A 15,922-nucleotide genomic window follows, 5' to 3' on the forward strand; every position below is an offset into this window, starting at 1 on the left:
GCATTTCAGCCCCTGCCACAAAAGGAGGCTTCAGGGCGCCCAAGAAAGTCCAGCAAGCGCCAGGACCGTCTCCTAAAGTTGATTTCAGCTGCGGGATCGGGGCACCACCAGTACAGAGCTTGCTCAGGAATGGCAGCAGGCAGGTGTGAGTGCATCTGCACACACAGTGAGGCAAAGACTTTTGGAGGATGGCCTGGTGTCAAGAAGGGCAGCAAAGAAGCCACTTCTCTCCAGGAAAAACATCAGGGACAGACTGATATTCTGCAAAAGGTACAGGGATTGGACTGCTGAGGACTGGGGTAAAGTCATTCCCTCTGATGAATCCCCGTTCCGATTGTTTGGGGCATGAGGAAAAAAGCTTGTCCGGAGAAGACAAGGTGAGCGCTACCATCAGTCCTGTGTCATGCCAACAGTAAAGCATCCTGAGACCATTCATGTGTGGGGTTGCTTCTCAGCCAAGGAAGTGGGCTCACTCACAATTTTCGCCTAAGAACACAGCCATGAATAAAGAATGGTACCAACACATCCTCCGAGAGCAACTTCTCCCAACCATCTAGGAACAGTTTGGTGACGAACAATGCCTTTTCCAGCATGATGGAGCACCTTGCCATAAGGCAAAAGTGATAACTAAGTGGCTCGGGGAACAAACATTTATATTTTGGGTCCATGGCCAGGAAACTCCCCAGACCTTAATCCCATTGAGAACTTGTGGTCAACCCTCAAGAGGCGGGTGGACAAACAAAAACCCACAAATTCTGACAAACTCCAAGCATTGATTATGCAAGAATGGGCTGCCATCAGTCAGGATGTGGCCCTGAAGTTAATTGACAGCATGCCAGGGCGGATTGCAGAGGTCTTGAAAAAGAAGGGTCAACACTAGAAATATTGACTCTGCATCAACTTCATGTAATTGTCAATTAAAGCCTTTGACACTTATGAAATGCTTGTAATTATACTTCAGTATTCCGTAGTAACATCTGCCAAAAATATCTAAAGACATTGAAGCAGCAAACTTTGTGAAAATTAATATTTGTGTCATTCTCCAAACTTTTGGCCACAACCGTACACCAGGATCTTTCTCTCTGTCTTTTGTTTTGCATATTAGTCTGGCAGAGATACATGTAGTGCAGAATTGGTACATTTCTCCTCCGAGAGTTTACTGAATTTAGTGTAAATTGATCCTGGAGAGGATAGGATGATTTAAGGTAGAACGTCAGAACAGAATGGTGAGCTTCAGCCAACAGATGCTGATAATAATGTCTCTGTCTTATGTTTATGATGATGATGAGGTAGTGAGTGAGTCGACAAGGAGCAGAGGGAGAGATGGAAGGATGGAGAGGGAGCGAGAGAGTGAGTCCACAGGGAGCAGAGGGAGAGATGGAAGGATGGAGAGAGAGTGAGTCCACAGGGAGCAGAGGGAGAGATGGAGAGGGAGCGAGAGAGTGAGTCCACAGGGAGCAGAGGGAGAGATGGAAGGATGGAGAGGGAGCGAGAGAGTGAGTCCACAGGGAGCAGAGGGAAAGATGGAAGGATGGAGAGGGAGCGAGAGAGTGAGTCCACAGGGAGCAGAGGGAGAGATGGAAGGATGGAGAGGGAGCGAGAGAGTGAGTCCACAGGGAGCAGAGGGAGAGATGGAAGGATGGAGAGGGTGCGAGAGAGTGAGCATGGCCTAGCCCCACAGCCCATACAGACGTCTGCAGATAGCCCAGACAGACGTCTGCAGATCGCCCAGACAGACGTCTGCAGATAGCCCAGACAGACGTCTGCAGATAGCCCAGACAGACGTCTGCAGATAGCCCAGACAGACGTCTGCAGATAGCCCAGACCCATAAACACTTTTCTTATTCATCCACCCACTCCTCACCTGGGGGAGGAAAGGATGGAGAGAAAGAGAGAAGAATAGAAGGAAGGAGGGAGTGAGAGAGGTGGTAATAAAGATGCCCAGAGAGACAGGGAGAGTGGGAGGGTGAGAGGGAAAGAGAGGTAATATCTTTCTGGAAAGTCAAGGCGGAGAGCAGTGAGAGCCTCTTTAACTGCAATCACTTTAATAAGAGGAAGAGGCATTCTCTTCTCTCTCTCATTGCTGCTCCCTCTCTTGCTGCTCCCTCTCTCTCTCGCTTCTCTCTCTTCTCTCTCTCTTCTCTCTCGCTGCTCTCTTGCTGCTCTCTCTTGCTGCTCCCTCTCTTCTCTCTTGCTGCTCCCTCTCTTCTCTCTTGCTGCTCCCTCTTCTCTCTTGCTGCTCCCTCTCTTCTCTCTTGCTGCTCCCTCTCTTCTCTCTTGCTGCTCCCTCTCTTCTCTCTTGCTGCTCCCTCTCTTCTCTCTTGCTGCTCCCTCTCTTCTCTCTTGCTGCTCCCTCTCTTCTCTCTTGCTGCTCCCTCTTCTCTCTTGCTGCTCCCTCTCTTCTCTCTTGCTGCTCCCTCTCTTCTCTCTTGCTGCTCCTCTCTCTCTCTCTCGCTGCTCCCTCTCTTCTCTCTCGCTGCTCCCTCTCTTCTCTCTCGCTGCTCCCTCTCTTCTCTCTCGCTGCTCCCTCTCTTCTCTCTCGCTGCTCCCTCTCTTCTCTCTCGCTGCTCCCTCTCTTCTCTCTCGCTGCTCCCTCTCTCTCTACTCCTTCTCTCGCTACTCCTTCTCTCGCTGCTTTCTCTCTCTCTCTCTCGCTGCTCTCTCTCTCTGCTGCTCTCTCTCTGGCTGCTCTCTCTCTCTCTCTCTCTCTCTCTCTCTCTCTCTCTCTCTCTCTCTCTCTCTCTCTCTCTCTCTCTCTCTCTCTCTCTGGCTTCTCTTTCTCTCTCTGGCTTCTCTCTCTCTCTCTGGCTGCTCTCTCTCTCTCTGGCTGCTCTCTCTCTCTCTGGCTGCTCTCTCTCTCTCTGGCTGCTCTCTCTCTCTCTGGCTGCTCTCTCTCTCTCTGGCTGCTCTCTCTCTCTCTCTGGCTGCTCTCTCTCTCTCTCTCTGGCTGCTCTCTCTCTCTCTCTGGCTGCTCTCTCTCTCTCTGGCTGCTCTCTCTCTCTCTGGCTGCTCTCTCTCTCTCTGGCTGCTCTCTCTCTCTCTCCGCTGCTCTCTGCTCTCTCTCTCGCTGCTCTCTCCCTCTCTCTCTCGCTGCTCCCCCTCTCTCTCTCGCTGCTCTCTCTCTCGCTGCTCCCCCTCTCTCTCTCGCTGCTCCCCTCTCTCTCTGCTCTCTCGCTGCTCCCTCTCTCTCTCGCTGCTCCCCCTCTCTCTCGCTGCTCCCTCTCCCTCTCTCTCTGCTCCTCTCTCTCTCTCTCGCTGCTCCTCTCTCGCTGCTCTCTCGCTGCTCCCTCTCTCTCTGGCTGCTCTCTCTCTCGGCTGCTCTCTCTCTCTCTCTGCTGCTCTCTCTCTCTCTCTGGCTGCTCTCTCTCTCTCTCTCTGGCTGCTCTCTCTCTCTCTCTCTCTCTCTGCTCTCTTTCTCTCTCTCGCTACTCGCTCTCTCTCTCTCTCTCTCTCTCTCTCTCGCTGCTGCTCTCTCTCTCTGGCTGCTCTCTCTCTCTCTCTGGCTGCTCCTCTCTCTCTGCTCTCTCTCTCTGCTTCTCTCTCTCTGCTGCTCTCTCTCTCTCTCTCTCGCTGCTCCCTCTCTCTCTCTCGCTGCTCCCCTCTCTCTCTCGCTGCTCCCTCTCTCTCTCGCTGCTCCCCTCTCTCTCGCTGCTCCCCCTCTCTCTCTCGCTGCTCCCTCTCTCTCTCGCTGCTCCCTCTCTCTCTCTCGCTGCTCCCCCTCTCTCTCTCGCTGCTCCTCTCTCTCTCTCTCTCGCTGCTCTCTCTCTCTCTCTCGCTGCTCTCTCTCTCTCTCGCTGCTCCCTCTCTCTCTCCTCTCTCTCGCTGCTCTCTCTCTCTCTCTCTGCTCTCTCTCGCTGCTCTCTCTCTCTCTCTCGCTGCTCTCTCTCTCTCTCGCTGCTCTCTCTCTCGCTGCTCCCTCTCTCTCGCTCTCTCGCTGCTCTCTCTCTCGTCGCTGCTCTCTGCTCTCTCTGCTCTCTCTCTCTCGCTGCTCTCTCCCTGTCTCTCTCTGGCTGCTCCCTCTCTCTCTCGGCTGCTCCTCTCTCTCTCTCTCTGGCTGCTCTCTCTCTGTCTCTCTCTGGCTGCTCTCTCTCTCTCGCTGCTCTCTCTCTCTCTGCTGCTCCTCTCTCGCTCGCTGCTCCCTCTCTCTCGCTGCTCTGCTCTCTCTCTCTCTCTCTCGCTGCTCCTCTCTCTCTCGCTGCTCCCTCTCTCTCTCGCTGCTCCCTCCTCTCTCTCGCTGCTCCTCTCTCCTCTCTCTCGCTGCTCCCTCTCTCTCGCTGCTCCCCTCTCTCTCTCGCTGCTCCCTCTCTCTCTCTCTCGCTGCTCCCTCTCTCTCTCTCGCTGCTCCCTCTCTCTCTCTCTGGCTGCTCTCTCTCTCTCTCTGGCTGCTCTCTCTCTCTCTCTGGCTGCTCTCTCTCTCTCTGCTCGCTGCTCCCTCTCTCTCTCTCGCTGCTCTCTCTCTCTCTCTCTGGCTGCTCTCTCTCTCTCTCGTCGCTGCTCTCTCTCTCTCTCTGCTGCTCTCTCTCTCTCTCGCTGCTCCCTCTCTCTCTCGCTGCTTCCCTCTCTCTCTCTCTCTCTCTCTCTCTCTCTCTCTCTCTCTCTCTCTCTCTCTCGCTGCTCCTCTCTCTCTGCTGCTCTCTCTCTCTCTGCTCTCTCTCTCTCTCTCTCTCTCTCGCTGCTCCCTCTCTCTCTCTCGCTGCTCCCTCTCTCTCTCTCGCTGCTCCCTCTCTCTCTCTCGCTGCTCCCTCTCTCTCTCTCGCTGCTCCCTCTCTCTCTCGCTGCTCCCCCTCTCTCTCTCGCTGCTCCCTCTCTCTCGCTGCTCCCTCTCTCTCTCTCGCTGCTCCCTCTCTCTCTCTCTCGCTGCTCCTCTCTCTCTCTCTGCGCTGCTCTCTCTCTCTCTGGCTGCTCTCTCTCTCTCTCTCGCTGCTCTCTCTCTCTGCTCTCTCTCTCTCTCTCTGCTCTCTCTCTCTGCTCTCTCTCTCTCTCTCTCTGCTCTCTCTCTCTCTGGCTGCTCTCTCTCTGCTCTCTCTCTGGCTGCTCTCTCTCTCTCTCTCTCTCTGGCTGCTCTCTCTCTCTCTCTCTCTCTCTCTCGCTGCTCTCTCTCTCTCGCTCGCTGGCTGCTCTCTCTGGCTGCTCTCTCTGGCTGCTCTCTCTCGCCTCTCTCTCTCTCGCTGCTCTCTCTCGCTGCTTTCTCTCTCTCGCTGCTCCCTCCCTCTCTCTCTCTCGCTGCTCCCCCTCTCTCGCTGCTCCCTCTCCCTCTCTCTCTCTCGCTGTTCTCTCGCTGCTCCCCCTCTCTCTCTTGCTGCTCCCCCTCTCTCTCTCGCTGCTCCCTCTCTCTCTCTCGCTGCTCCCCCTCTCTCTCTCTCGCTGCTCCCCCTCTCTCTCTCTGGCTTCTCTCTCTCTCTCTCTCTCTCTGGCTTCTCTCTCTCTGGCTTCTCTCTCTCTCTCTCTGGCTTCTCTCTCTCTCTCTGGCTGCTCTCTCTCTCTCTCTCTCTCTCTCTCTCTCTCTGGCTGCGCTCTCTCTCTCTGGCTGCTCGCTCTCTCTCTCTGGCTGCGCTCTCTCTCTCGCTGCTCTCTCTCGCTGCTCTCTCTCTCGCTGCTCCCTCTCTCTCTCTCTCGCTGCTCCCTCTCTCTCGCTGCTCCCTCTCTCTCGCTGCTCCCTCTCTCTCTCGCTGCTCCCTCTCTCTCTCGCTGCTCTCTCGCTGCTCCTTCTCTCTCTCGCTGCTAGTCTCTCTCGCTGCTCCCTCTCTCTCGCTGCTCCCTCTCTCTCGCTTCCCTCTCTCTCTCTGCTGAGTCTCTCTCTCTCTCTCGCTGCTCCCTCTCTCTCTCTCGCTGCTCTCTCTCTCTCTCTCGCTGCTCCCTCTCTCTCTCGTCACTGAAATCTCTCTCTCTCTCTCTCTCTCTCTCTCTCTCGCTGCTGCTGAGTCCCTCTCTCGCTGCTCAGTCTCTCTCTCTCGCTGCTCTCTCTCTCTCTCTCGCTGCTCCCTCTCTCTCTCGCTGCTCTCTCTCTCTCTCTCGCTGCTCCCTCTCTCTCTCGCTGCTCCCTCTCTCTCTCGTCGCTGCTCCCTCTCTCTCTCTCCCTCTCTCGCTGCTCCCTCTCTCTCTCTCTCGCTGCTCTCTCTCTCTCTCTCTCGCTGCTCTCTCTCTCTCTCTCGCTGCTCTCTCTCTCGCTGCTCTCTCTCTCTCTCTCGCTGCTCCTCTCTCTCGTCGCTGATCTCTCTCTCTCTCTCTCGTCGCTGATCTCTCTCTCTCTCTCTCCTTTCGTCGCTGATCTCTCTCTCTCTCTCTCTCTCTCTCGTCGCTGATCTCTCTCTCTCTCTCTCTCTCGTCGCTGATCTCTCTCTCTCTCTCTCGTCGCTGATCTCTCTCTCTCTCTCTCGTCGCTGATCTCTCTCTCTCTCTCTCGTCGCTGATCTCTCTCTCTCTCTCTCTCGTCGCTGATCTCTCTCTCTCTCTCTCTCTCTCTCTCTCTCTCGTCGCTGATCTCTCTCGTCGCTTCTCTCTCTCTCTCTCGTCGCTGATCTCTCTCTCTCTCTCGTCGCTGATCCCTCTCTCTCTCTCGTCGCTGATCCCTCTCTCTCTCTCTCTCTCTCTCTCGCTGCTGAGTCCCTCTCTCGCTGCTGCTGAGTCCCTCTCTCGCTGCTGCTGAGTCCCTCTCTCGCTGCTGCTGCTGAGTCGCTCTCTCGTCGCTGATCCAACCCTCTCTCTCTCGTCACAGCTGAGTCGCTCTCTCGTCGCTGATCCAACCCTCTCCTCTGTCTCGCTGCTCCCTCTCTCTCCTCTCTGTCGCTGCTCCCTCTCTCTCTCTGTCGCTGCTGAGTCTCTCTCTCTCGTCGCTGCTGAGTCTCTCTCTCTCGTCGCTGCTCTCTCTCTCTCTCGTCGCTGCTCCCTCTCTCTCTCTCTCTCGCTCTCCCTCTCTCTCTCTCTCTCTCTCTCTCTCTCTCGTCGCTGCTCTCTCCCTCTTTCTCTCGTCGCTGCTCCCTCCCTCTCTCTCGCCTTTCTCTCTCTGTCCCTGTGTGCCCATAAGGAGAATTCTGGGCACACAGGGACATGTTGAGGAGAAATGGCTCGATAAGGGCCAAAGGGATAAGGTTGTACCAGGTAGAATTACACACACACGCCGCGCAAACACAAATACCTCCCAAAAGTTTGGCCTCTGCTGCTTGTGTGTCTTTCTCCAAGATGCTCAACTGCTGCACCGAGAGGAAGAGAGCGAGGGATGACGGGAGGAAAATGACGAAAGGAGGGAGAACGAGGGAGAGGAAGGTGTCACGGTCGACCGAGAATGGGTGCCTGGGACCGGAGAGTGCGGCGACGGTGGAGGGCACGATAGAGGTGTCTCCTAGGAAGTCACGGGACACGTGGAGCGACAGCGAGGGCGAAGACGAGTTCTTTGAGTGCCTGAGCGACACGGAGGTGGTGAAGGACGGTCCATCTACAGACGGCAAGAAGGGCGGAGCTAAAGAGGACGGGGCCAAGGCGGGCAAGCCGGAGGGTCGGCTCCACCCCCACAGGAAGTTGACCCTGCTCAACTCCACGGAACCCCTGTACATCCCTGTCACTCAGGTATATTTAAGCAATAAGGCCAGAGGAGGTGTGTTATATGGCCAATATACCACGACGCAACACGGAGTGTCTGGATACAGCCCTTAGCCGTGGTATATTGGCCATATACCACAAACCCCAGATGTGCCTTATTGCTATTATAAACCAACGTAGTTAAAGCAGTAAAAAGAAATGTTTTGTCATACCTGTGGTATACGGTCTGATATACCACAGCTGTCAGCCAATCAGCATTCAGGGTTTGAACCACCCAGTTTATAATACTGTATATACTGTAGTACACGCCCCTGTACATCCCTTTCGCTCAGGTATATTACCGTATATACTGTAATACACATACCACACCCATGTCACGTGGGTATATTACCGTATATACTGTAATACACGCACCACACCCCTGTATACCCATGTCACTTGGGTATATTACGTACAGTATCAGTCAAAAGTTTGGACACACCTTCTCATTCAAGGGTTTTTCTTTATTTTTACTATTTTCTACATTGTAAAATAATAGTGAAGACATCAAAACTATGAAAAAACACATGTAGAATCATGTAGTAACCAAAAAACTGTTAAACAAATCAAAATATATTTTATATTTGAGATTCTTCAAAGTAGCCACCCTTTGCCTTGATGACAGCTTTACACACTCTTGGCATTCTCTCAACCAGCTTCATGAGATAGTCCCCTGGAATGCTTTGCAATTAACAGGTGTGTCTCGTTAATTTGTGGACTTTCTTTCTTTCCTTAATGCATTTGAGCCAATCGGTTGTGTTGTGACAAGGTAGGGGTGGTATACAAAACATAGCCCTATTTGGTAAAAGACCAAGACCATATTATGGCAAGAACAGCTCACATAAGCAAAGAGAAACGACAGTCCATCATTACTTGAAGACATGAAGGTCAGTCAACGACGGAAAAGTTCAAGAACTTTGAAAGTTTCTTCAAGTGCAGTCGCAAAGCGCTATGATGAAACTAGCTTTCATGAGGACCGCCACAGGAAAGGAAGACCCAGAGTTATCTCTGCTGCAGAATATAAGTTCATTACAGTTACCAGCCTCAGAAATTGCTGCCCAAATAAATGCTTCAAGTAACAGACACATCTCAACATCAACTGTTCAGAGGAAACTGCGTGAATCAGGCCTTCGTGTTCAAATTGCTGCAAAGAAGCCACTACTAAAGGACACCAATAAGAAGAAGAGACGTGCTTGGGCCAAGAAACATGAGCAATGGATATTAGACCAGTGGAAATCCATCCAATGGTCTGAGTCCAAATTTGAGATTTTTGGTTCCAAACGCTTTGTCATTTGTGAGACGCAGAGTAGGTGAACGGATGATCTCCGCATGTGTGGTTCCCACGTAAAGCATGGAGGAGGTGTGATGGTGTTAAGGTGCTTTGCTGGTGACACTGTCTGTGATTTATTTAGAATTCAAGGCACACTTAACCAGCATGGTTACCACAGCATTCTTCAATGATTCACCATCCCAGCTGGTTCGCACTTGTTTTTCAACAGGACAATGACCCAACACACCTCCAGGCTGTGTAAGGGCTATTTGACCAAGAAGGAGAGTGATGGAGTGCTGCATCAGATGACCTGGCCTCCACAATCACCTGACCTCAACCCAATTGAGATGGTTTGGGATGAGTTGGACTGCAGAGTGAAGGAAAAGCAGCCAAAAAGTGTTCAGCATATGTGGGAACTCCTTCATGACTGTTGGAAAAGCATTCCAGGTGAAGCTCGTTGAGAGAATTCCAAGCTTGTGCAAAGCTGTCAGCAAGGCAAAGGGTGGCTACTTTGAAGAATCTCAAATATAAAATATATTTTGATTTAACACTTTTTTTGGTTGCTACATGATTCCATATGTGTTATTTCATAGTTTTGGTCTTCACTATTATTCTACAATGTAGAAAATAGTAATAAAAAAATTAAAAAGTGGTCAAACTTTTGTCTGGTACTGTATATACTGTAGTACAATCCCCTGTACATCCCTGTCTCATTCCAAAATCATGGGCATTAATATGGATTTCCTCCCCCCTTTGCTGCAATAACAGCTTCCACTCTTCTGTGAAGGCTTTCCACTAGATGTTGGAACAAAGCTGCAGGGACTTGCTTCAATTCAGCAACAAGAGCATTAGGGAGGTCGGGCACTGATGTTGGGCGTGTTCCAAAGGTGTTCGATGGGGTTGAGGTCAGGGCTCTGTGCAGGCCAGTCAAGTTCTTCCACACCGATCTCAACAAACCATTTCTGTATGGACCTCGCTTTGTGCACGGGGGACATGTGCACAGGTAGCCTAGAGGTTAGAGCGTTGGGCCAGTAACCGAAAGGTTTCTAGATGGAATCCCCAAGCTGACAAGGTAAAACTCCGTCGTTCTGCCTCTGAACAAGGCAGGTAACCCACTGTTCCTAGGCCGTCATTGTAGGTAAGAATTTGTTCTTAACCTCTTAAATCTAGACGTTCCGCTAGCGGAACACCTGCTCCAATATCCAATGATAGGCGTGGCGCGAATTACAAATTCCTCAAAAATACAAAAACTTCAATTTTTCAAACATATGACTATTTCACAGCATTTTAAAGATAAGACTCTCCTTTATCTAACCACACTGTCCGATTTCAACTCTGCTGATTATGTCAGCAGAGTACCAAGCCAGAAATAATCAGACACCCATTTTTCAAGCTAGCATATAATGTCACAAAAACCCAGAAGACAGCTAAATGCAGCACTAACCTTTGATGATCTTCATCAGATGACAACCCTAGGACATTATGTTATACAATACATGCATGTTTTGTTCAATCAAGTTCATATTTATATCAAAAACCAGCTTTTTACATTAGCATGTGACGTTCAGAACTAGCATACCCCGGCGAATTCCCCCGGCAAACTTCCGGCGAATTCACTAAGAATTTACTAAATTACTCACGATAAACATTCACAAAAAGCATAACAATTATTTTAAGAATTATAGATACAGAACTCCTCTATGCACTCGATATGTCCGATTTTAAAATAGCTTTTTGGTGAAAGCACATTTTGCAATATTCTAAGTACATAGCCCAGGCATCACGGGCTAGCTATTTAGACACCCGGCAAGTTTAGCACTCACCAATATCAGGTTTACTATTATAAAAGTTTGATTACCTTTTGTTGTCTTCGTCAGAATGCACTCCCAGGACTGCTACTTCAATAACAAATGTTGGTTTGGTCCAAAATAATCCATCGTTATATCCGAATAGCGCCCGTTTTGTTCGTAAGCGTCCCAGACACTATCTGAAATGGTAAATCAGGGTCGCGCGCATGGCGCAATTCGTGACAAAAAAATCTAAATATTCCATTACCGTACTTCGAAGCATGTCAACCGCTGTTTAAAATCAATTTTTATGCCATTTTTCTCGTAAAAAGCGCTAATATTCCGACCGGGAATCTCCTTTTAGCTAAACAGAGGAAAGTAAACAAAGCTTTCGGTCGACGCGGGCACGAGCCTGAGTCTCACAGTACTGTAACCAGCCACTACCCAAACGCGCTACTTTTTTTCAGCCAGAGCCTGCAAAGCCACGATTCAGCTTTTTACCGCCTTCTGAGACCCTATGGCAGCCGTAGGAAGTGTCACGGGACAGCTAAGATCCTCACTCTTCAATAAACAGAGACAAGAAGAACGACACCTTGTCAGACAGGCCACTTCCTGCCTGAAACCTTGTCAGGTTTTTGCCAGCCAAATGAGTTCTGTTATACTCACAGACACCATTCAAACAGTTTTAGAAACTTTAGGGTGTTTTCTATCCATATGTAATAAGTATATGCATATTCTAGTTACTGGGTAGGAGTGGTAACCAGATTAAATCGGGTACGTTTTTTATCCAGCCGTGAAAATACTGCCCCCTAGCCATAACAGGTTAACTGACTTGCCTAGTTAAATAAAGGTAAAATAAAATAACAGTTGTCATGATGAAACAGGTAAGGACCTTCCCTAAAAAACTGTTGCCAGAAAGTTGGAAGCACTGAATCATCTAGAATGTCATTGTCTGCTGTGGTGTTAAGATTTCCCTTCACTGGAACTAAGGGGCCTAGCCCGAACCATGAAAAACAGCCCCAAACTATTATTCCTCCTCCACCAAACTTTACAGTTGGCGCTATGCTTTAGGGCAGGTAGCGTTCTCCAGGCATCTGCCAAACCCAGATTTGTCTGTTGTGGTGGCCAGATGGTGAAGCATGATTCATCACTCCAGAGAACGCGTTTCCACTGCTCCAGAGTCCAATGGTTAGCTTTACACCATTCCAGCCGACGCTTGGCATTGTACATGGTGATCTTAGACTTGTGTGCTGCTGCTCAGTCATGGACACCCATTTCATGAAGCTCCCAACTAACAGTTCTTGTGCTGACGTTGCTTCCCGATGTAGTTTGGAACTCGGTAGTGAGTGTTGCAACTGTCATGACGTTGCCCTCTTTGGGTTTTCTATGCACCATCCCCCTACCCAGGCTCTGTGAGAGTGGTCCACCTCACAGGACTGGAGAACCGAACGACATTTATGTCTGGAGAAGGTATAAAAGATCGGTGAAGAATCCAGCTACGAACTGGTCCGTTTGGTACAATTCTGTGAAACTCATGAGAGACAATATGGCCACATTTCCATGGCGCTGTTTATATAATAGCCTCAGTTGTGAGACTTACATCTAATGGTTGTATAAAATGAATAAGGATAAAGCTATTTGGAATATGTTGGGATGCTTGTAAGATGTTAATGTGAGAGAATTGTATTTCTGTTTAAAGTTTCACCAAGCCATCGGCACGCCCCCATGAACAGACGGGACCTGGCGTCATGAGACAGCCTTTTTCTGCTATTCCGAATATAACCCCCACCCAGGGTTTCTATCACTAGACCGAGCTTACCTCCATTATGAGTGGCTAAAGGTTGGAGACCGAGCTGACCTCCATTACGAGTTGGCTTAAGGTTTGACCATGCATTCCTCATTCTGAACTTTAACCATACCACGTGGTTAAACTCTTAGACTATTGATACCGACAGAATAATAACAAGTCTTTGATATTAATTACTAGTCTGCAGCTAGGAATTCGGTATCATTGAACGCGAAGACTGACGAAACATCCGTCCTATAACGACATTAATGAATGTCACTTTGAAATATCCATTCTAACCGAGAGAGAGAGAGAGAGAGAGAACGCGAGGACAAAACTCTCCAACAGAACAAACTTTTCAACAAAGATCCCGACGACACACTGAGCGTAAATATATATATATTGATTGCAATTGTTCCCCAATGAGTGAGCGTTCATGTGCAAAGGATTAGCATATCAATTGTTATCATTATCAACTCTTTTGTCTAACAAGCCGCCATGCAGGTTTATCCCACTAGGGCACAATCTCCAATCATTTCCTTGTAACCATATCTGTTTGTTATGCATTTCTGTGAATTACTTAGTTAGTAAATAAATTATTTTGAGACAATTGATGTATGGATGACTCATAGTGAAGACTGGGTTCGTGCAGATAACCAACAATTTACGACGTTTGGAATGAGACTGACGAGGTAAACGAATACGTCATTAATCAGAAGACTAAGTGATCAGATATTATAATATCTGAAAGTTATATTAGGAGAATTATAACTTTGTAATCTGAATATTTTCCTTGGTGCCCCGACTCCTAGTTAATTACAGTTACACGATTAATCAGTTTAATCGCATAATAATAATAATTACAGAGTTATTTGATAAATATGTCTTCAGTTTAATGACGCGAAAGACACAACACAACTGAGGACAGACAATTTTATGTGCCATGCGCTTCAGCACTCAGCGCTCCCGTTCTGTGAGCTTGTGTGGCCTACCACTAAGCGGCTGAGCCGTTGTTACTCCTAGAAGTTTCCACTTCACAATAACAGCACCTACAGTTGACCGGTGCAGCTCTAGCAGGGCAGAAATTTGACGAACTGACTTGTTGGAAAGGAATCCTATGACGGTGCCACGTTGAAAGTCACTGAGCTCTTCAGAAAGGCCATTCTACTGGCATTGTTTGTCTATGGAGATCGCATGGCTGTGTGCTCGATTTTATACACCGGTCAGCAACGGGTGTGTCGGAAATAGCTGAATCCACTAATTTGAAGGGGTGTCCACATACTTTTGTATATAGTGTATGTTCATATAATTATCAATGGCACTGTTTAGACACACGGCCAGCCATTGTAGATTACTGTACAATCTGCACCACTCTAACACATTGATCTATTCATCACTATATTGTAACGATCCAGTAACTCATTGTTACTGTGGTACCATAAATCACTTTAACACAGTACCTGACGAATTCAGTACATGCACACAGTGCATATTTCATTTTTCACAGACTTGTAATAAATCATAGTTGTAACATAAAAGCCCTAATTATCTTTAAAAGTCACAGATAAAGGGTTGATCTTAATAAGTATGGTAATGAGAAGCATGACGTCACACCGAGACTGACAGAATCAACTCCACAAAAGCAGTAGTGCTCAGCCTCTAATTGTCCAAGGCGTTTGGGGGCAGATAGCTACTATAATACATCTTATTATAAAGGCAATGTCTTCTCAAATTTGGTGGCCACCACTAATTTAGCCTCTATGCTATGAGTGTGTCTCCTCCCTCCCAACCTGCGTCCTTCCCTTCGTCTGTGTCCTCCCTCCCTCCCTCCGTGTCTCCCCATCCCTCCCTCCCTCCCTCCGTGTCTCCCCGTCCCTCCCTCTCTCCCTGCTGTTTGTGTGAACCCAGAGCCCAGCTCCTGGAGTGATTTGTAGCTCCTCTCCTCCTCATCAATTATAGACGGGGCTGAAAAGTAGAGCTAATTAATGCAATGGGTTGAGGCTGACCCTCGTCAATGATTAACACGAGGCGATAGGCGGTCACTGAGGAGGGGAGAGTGTGGCCCAGGCTGTCTGAAGTCGCTTTCTATCCACACACACAAAGACGACCCCGGACACGCAGTACACTGACACACACACATAGCAGATGTTGGAAAAAGGTGAGGCGAGGATGGATGCCTTGCCTAGTTAAGAGAGCGGAACGATCATGCGCTGTGTGGAGCGGTGAGGGAGAGATGGATGAAGGGTGTGAGTGTAAAATAAACGAGTGTCAGCACTTCTTCTAGAACGGCCCCGACGGCTTCACACAGGCTCTGAGGCTGCTGCTGCGGTGGCTGTCTGGGGCGTGCACAATCTCCATCACACACACACACACAATTCTAATAAAAACAACAGTTGGACAATGGATGAAGATACTCCAAACTAAAATGAATCGGATATTGACTGAATTATGACACATAAAACATTTTAATGGCACGGACAAGTAATAATAGTTCAGGGATTTTGGTGGGAGTTCAGGTATTCAATTTATTATCAGATTTCACTTTTTCTTCTTAGATTGCGCTCATATATACATTTTGTAATGATATGAGGTATTTGTAAAAAATATTTTGTATTAAAATAATGAAAGTTAGATGTGCCTCATTTGCATAAATATAATGGTAGGCTATATATAGGGATAGATTAACATAAAGTGGTGGAAAAGGGCTGTTAACCACCAAAAATGTGCTCTGTCCATACCTACCTGCACTAACCTGATCTGTCTAGACTGCCTCATTAATTACTGTTGTCATATTCTAATTTGACAAGTGTGTCAATAGCAGATTACCTTCGGATTAAAAATCAACGCGATTGGCTCTAGATTACACCTATACTTTACAATGTTGACTGTTCATTTTCGGGACTTACTTTCATTTCAGCTCATCTAATTCATTAAACATTTTAACTGTGTTAAATCTTTTTTTTCTTCTATTCCACAAAAAAGAAATTCCCGTCAAAATGAAGTCATTTTTCTTCTTGTGATGTAAGTGTCGGGACGATGCGTTTAATCATTGACGAAGCATTAGCGTTCTTATAGATGCAACGGAAAGACAATGTATTCCATTGAGCCCATTTCAGCCATTACCAGGGTGTGTTTGGCAGGTCACTTCTGCGGTCGTAATGTTAACGGGGAAAAAACTACAGGCACAAGCAAGACAGGCACAAGCAGGAGTAAAATGAAAGCAATCAATCCAGTGATATTTAAGTGGATTTTGCGCCCCTCAAACACAAAAATAGAGGGCTGATGATCCTCTGGTGGGCGGGGCATGGGCGTCGCCAAACACACACACACACACACACAGACACACACGCTGGTGTATCATGTGGGGATTTTTGTACGTGTCTTTTCTTCATCTGTCCCTCTCCCTCTCATCCACACACCTTTCTCCAAACGTGTCTCTCTATCTGTCATATATCACACCCACTATCCCTTAAGTCTGTTTCCTCTCTTTTGTCTTTCTCTTGC

At 48.5% G+C, this 15,922-nt stretch overlaps 1 protein-coding gene across 1 annotated transcript in view; it reads left to right on the forward strand.

The window, feature by feature from the left end:
• LOC106582383 (rab3 GTPase-activating protein catalytic subunit) overlaps positions 1-15,922 on the forward strand; it is a 144,698-nt gene that overhangs the window by 81,649 nt on the left and 47,127 nt on the right. The window contains 1 exon segment of the mRNA XM_045704398.1: positions 7,180-7,563. Coding sequence (XP_045560354.1) covers positions 7,180-7,563 — 384 coding nt within the window.

Source organism: Salmo salar, chromosome ssa21 (genome assembly GCF_905237065.1).
Source record: "Salmo salar chromosome ssa21, Ssal_v3.1, whole genome shotgun sequence".
In the NCBI taxonomy this organism is placed as follows: Eukaryota; Metazoa; Chordata; class Actinopteri; order Salmoniformes; family Salmonidae; genus Salmo; species Salmo salar.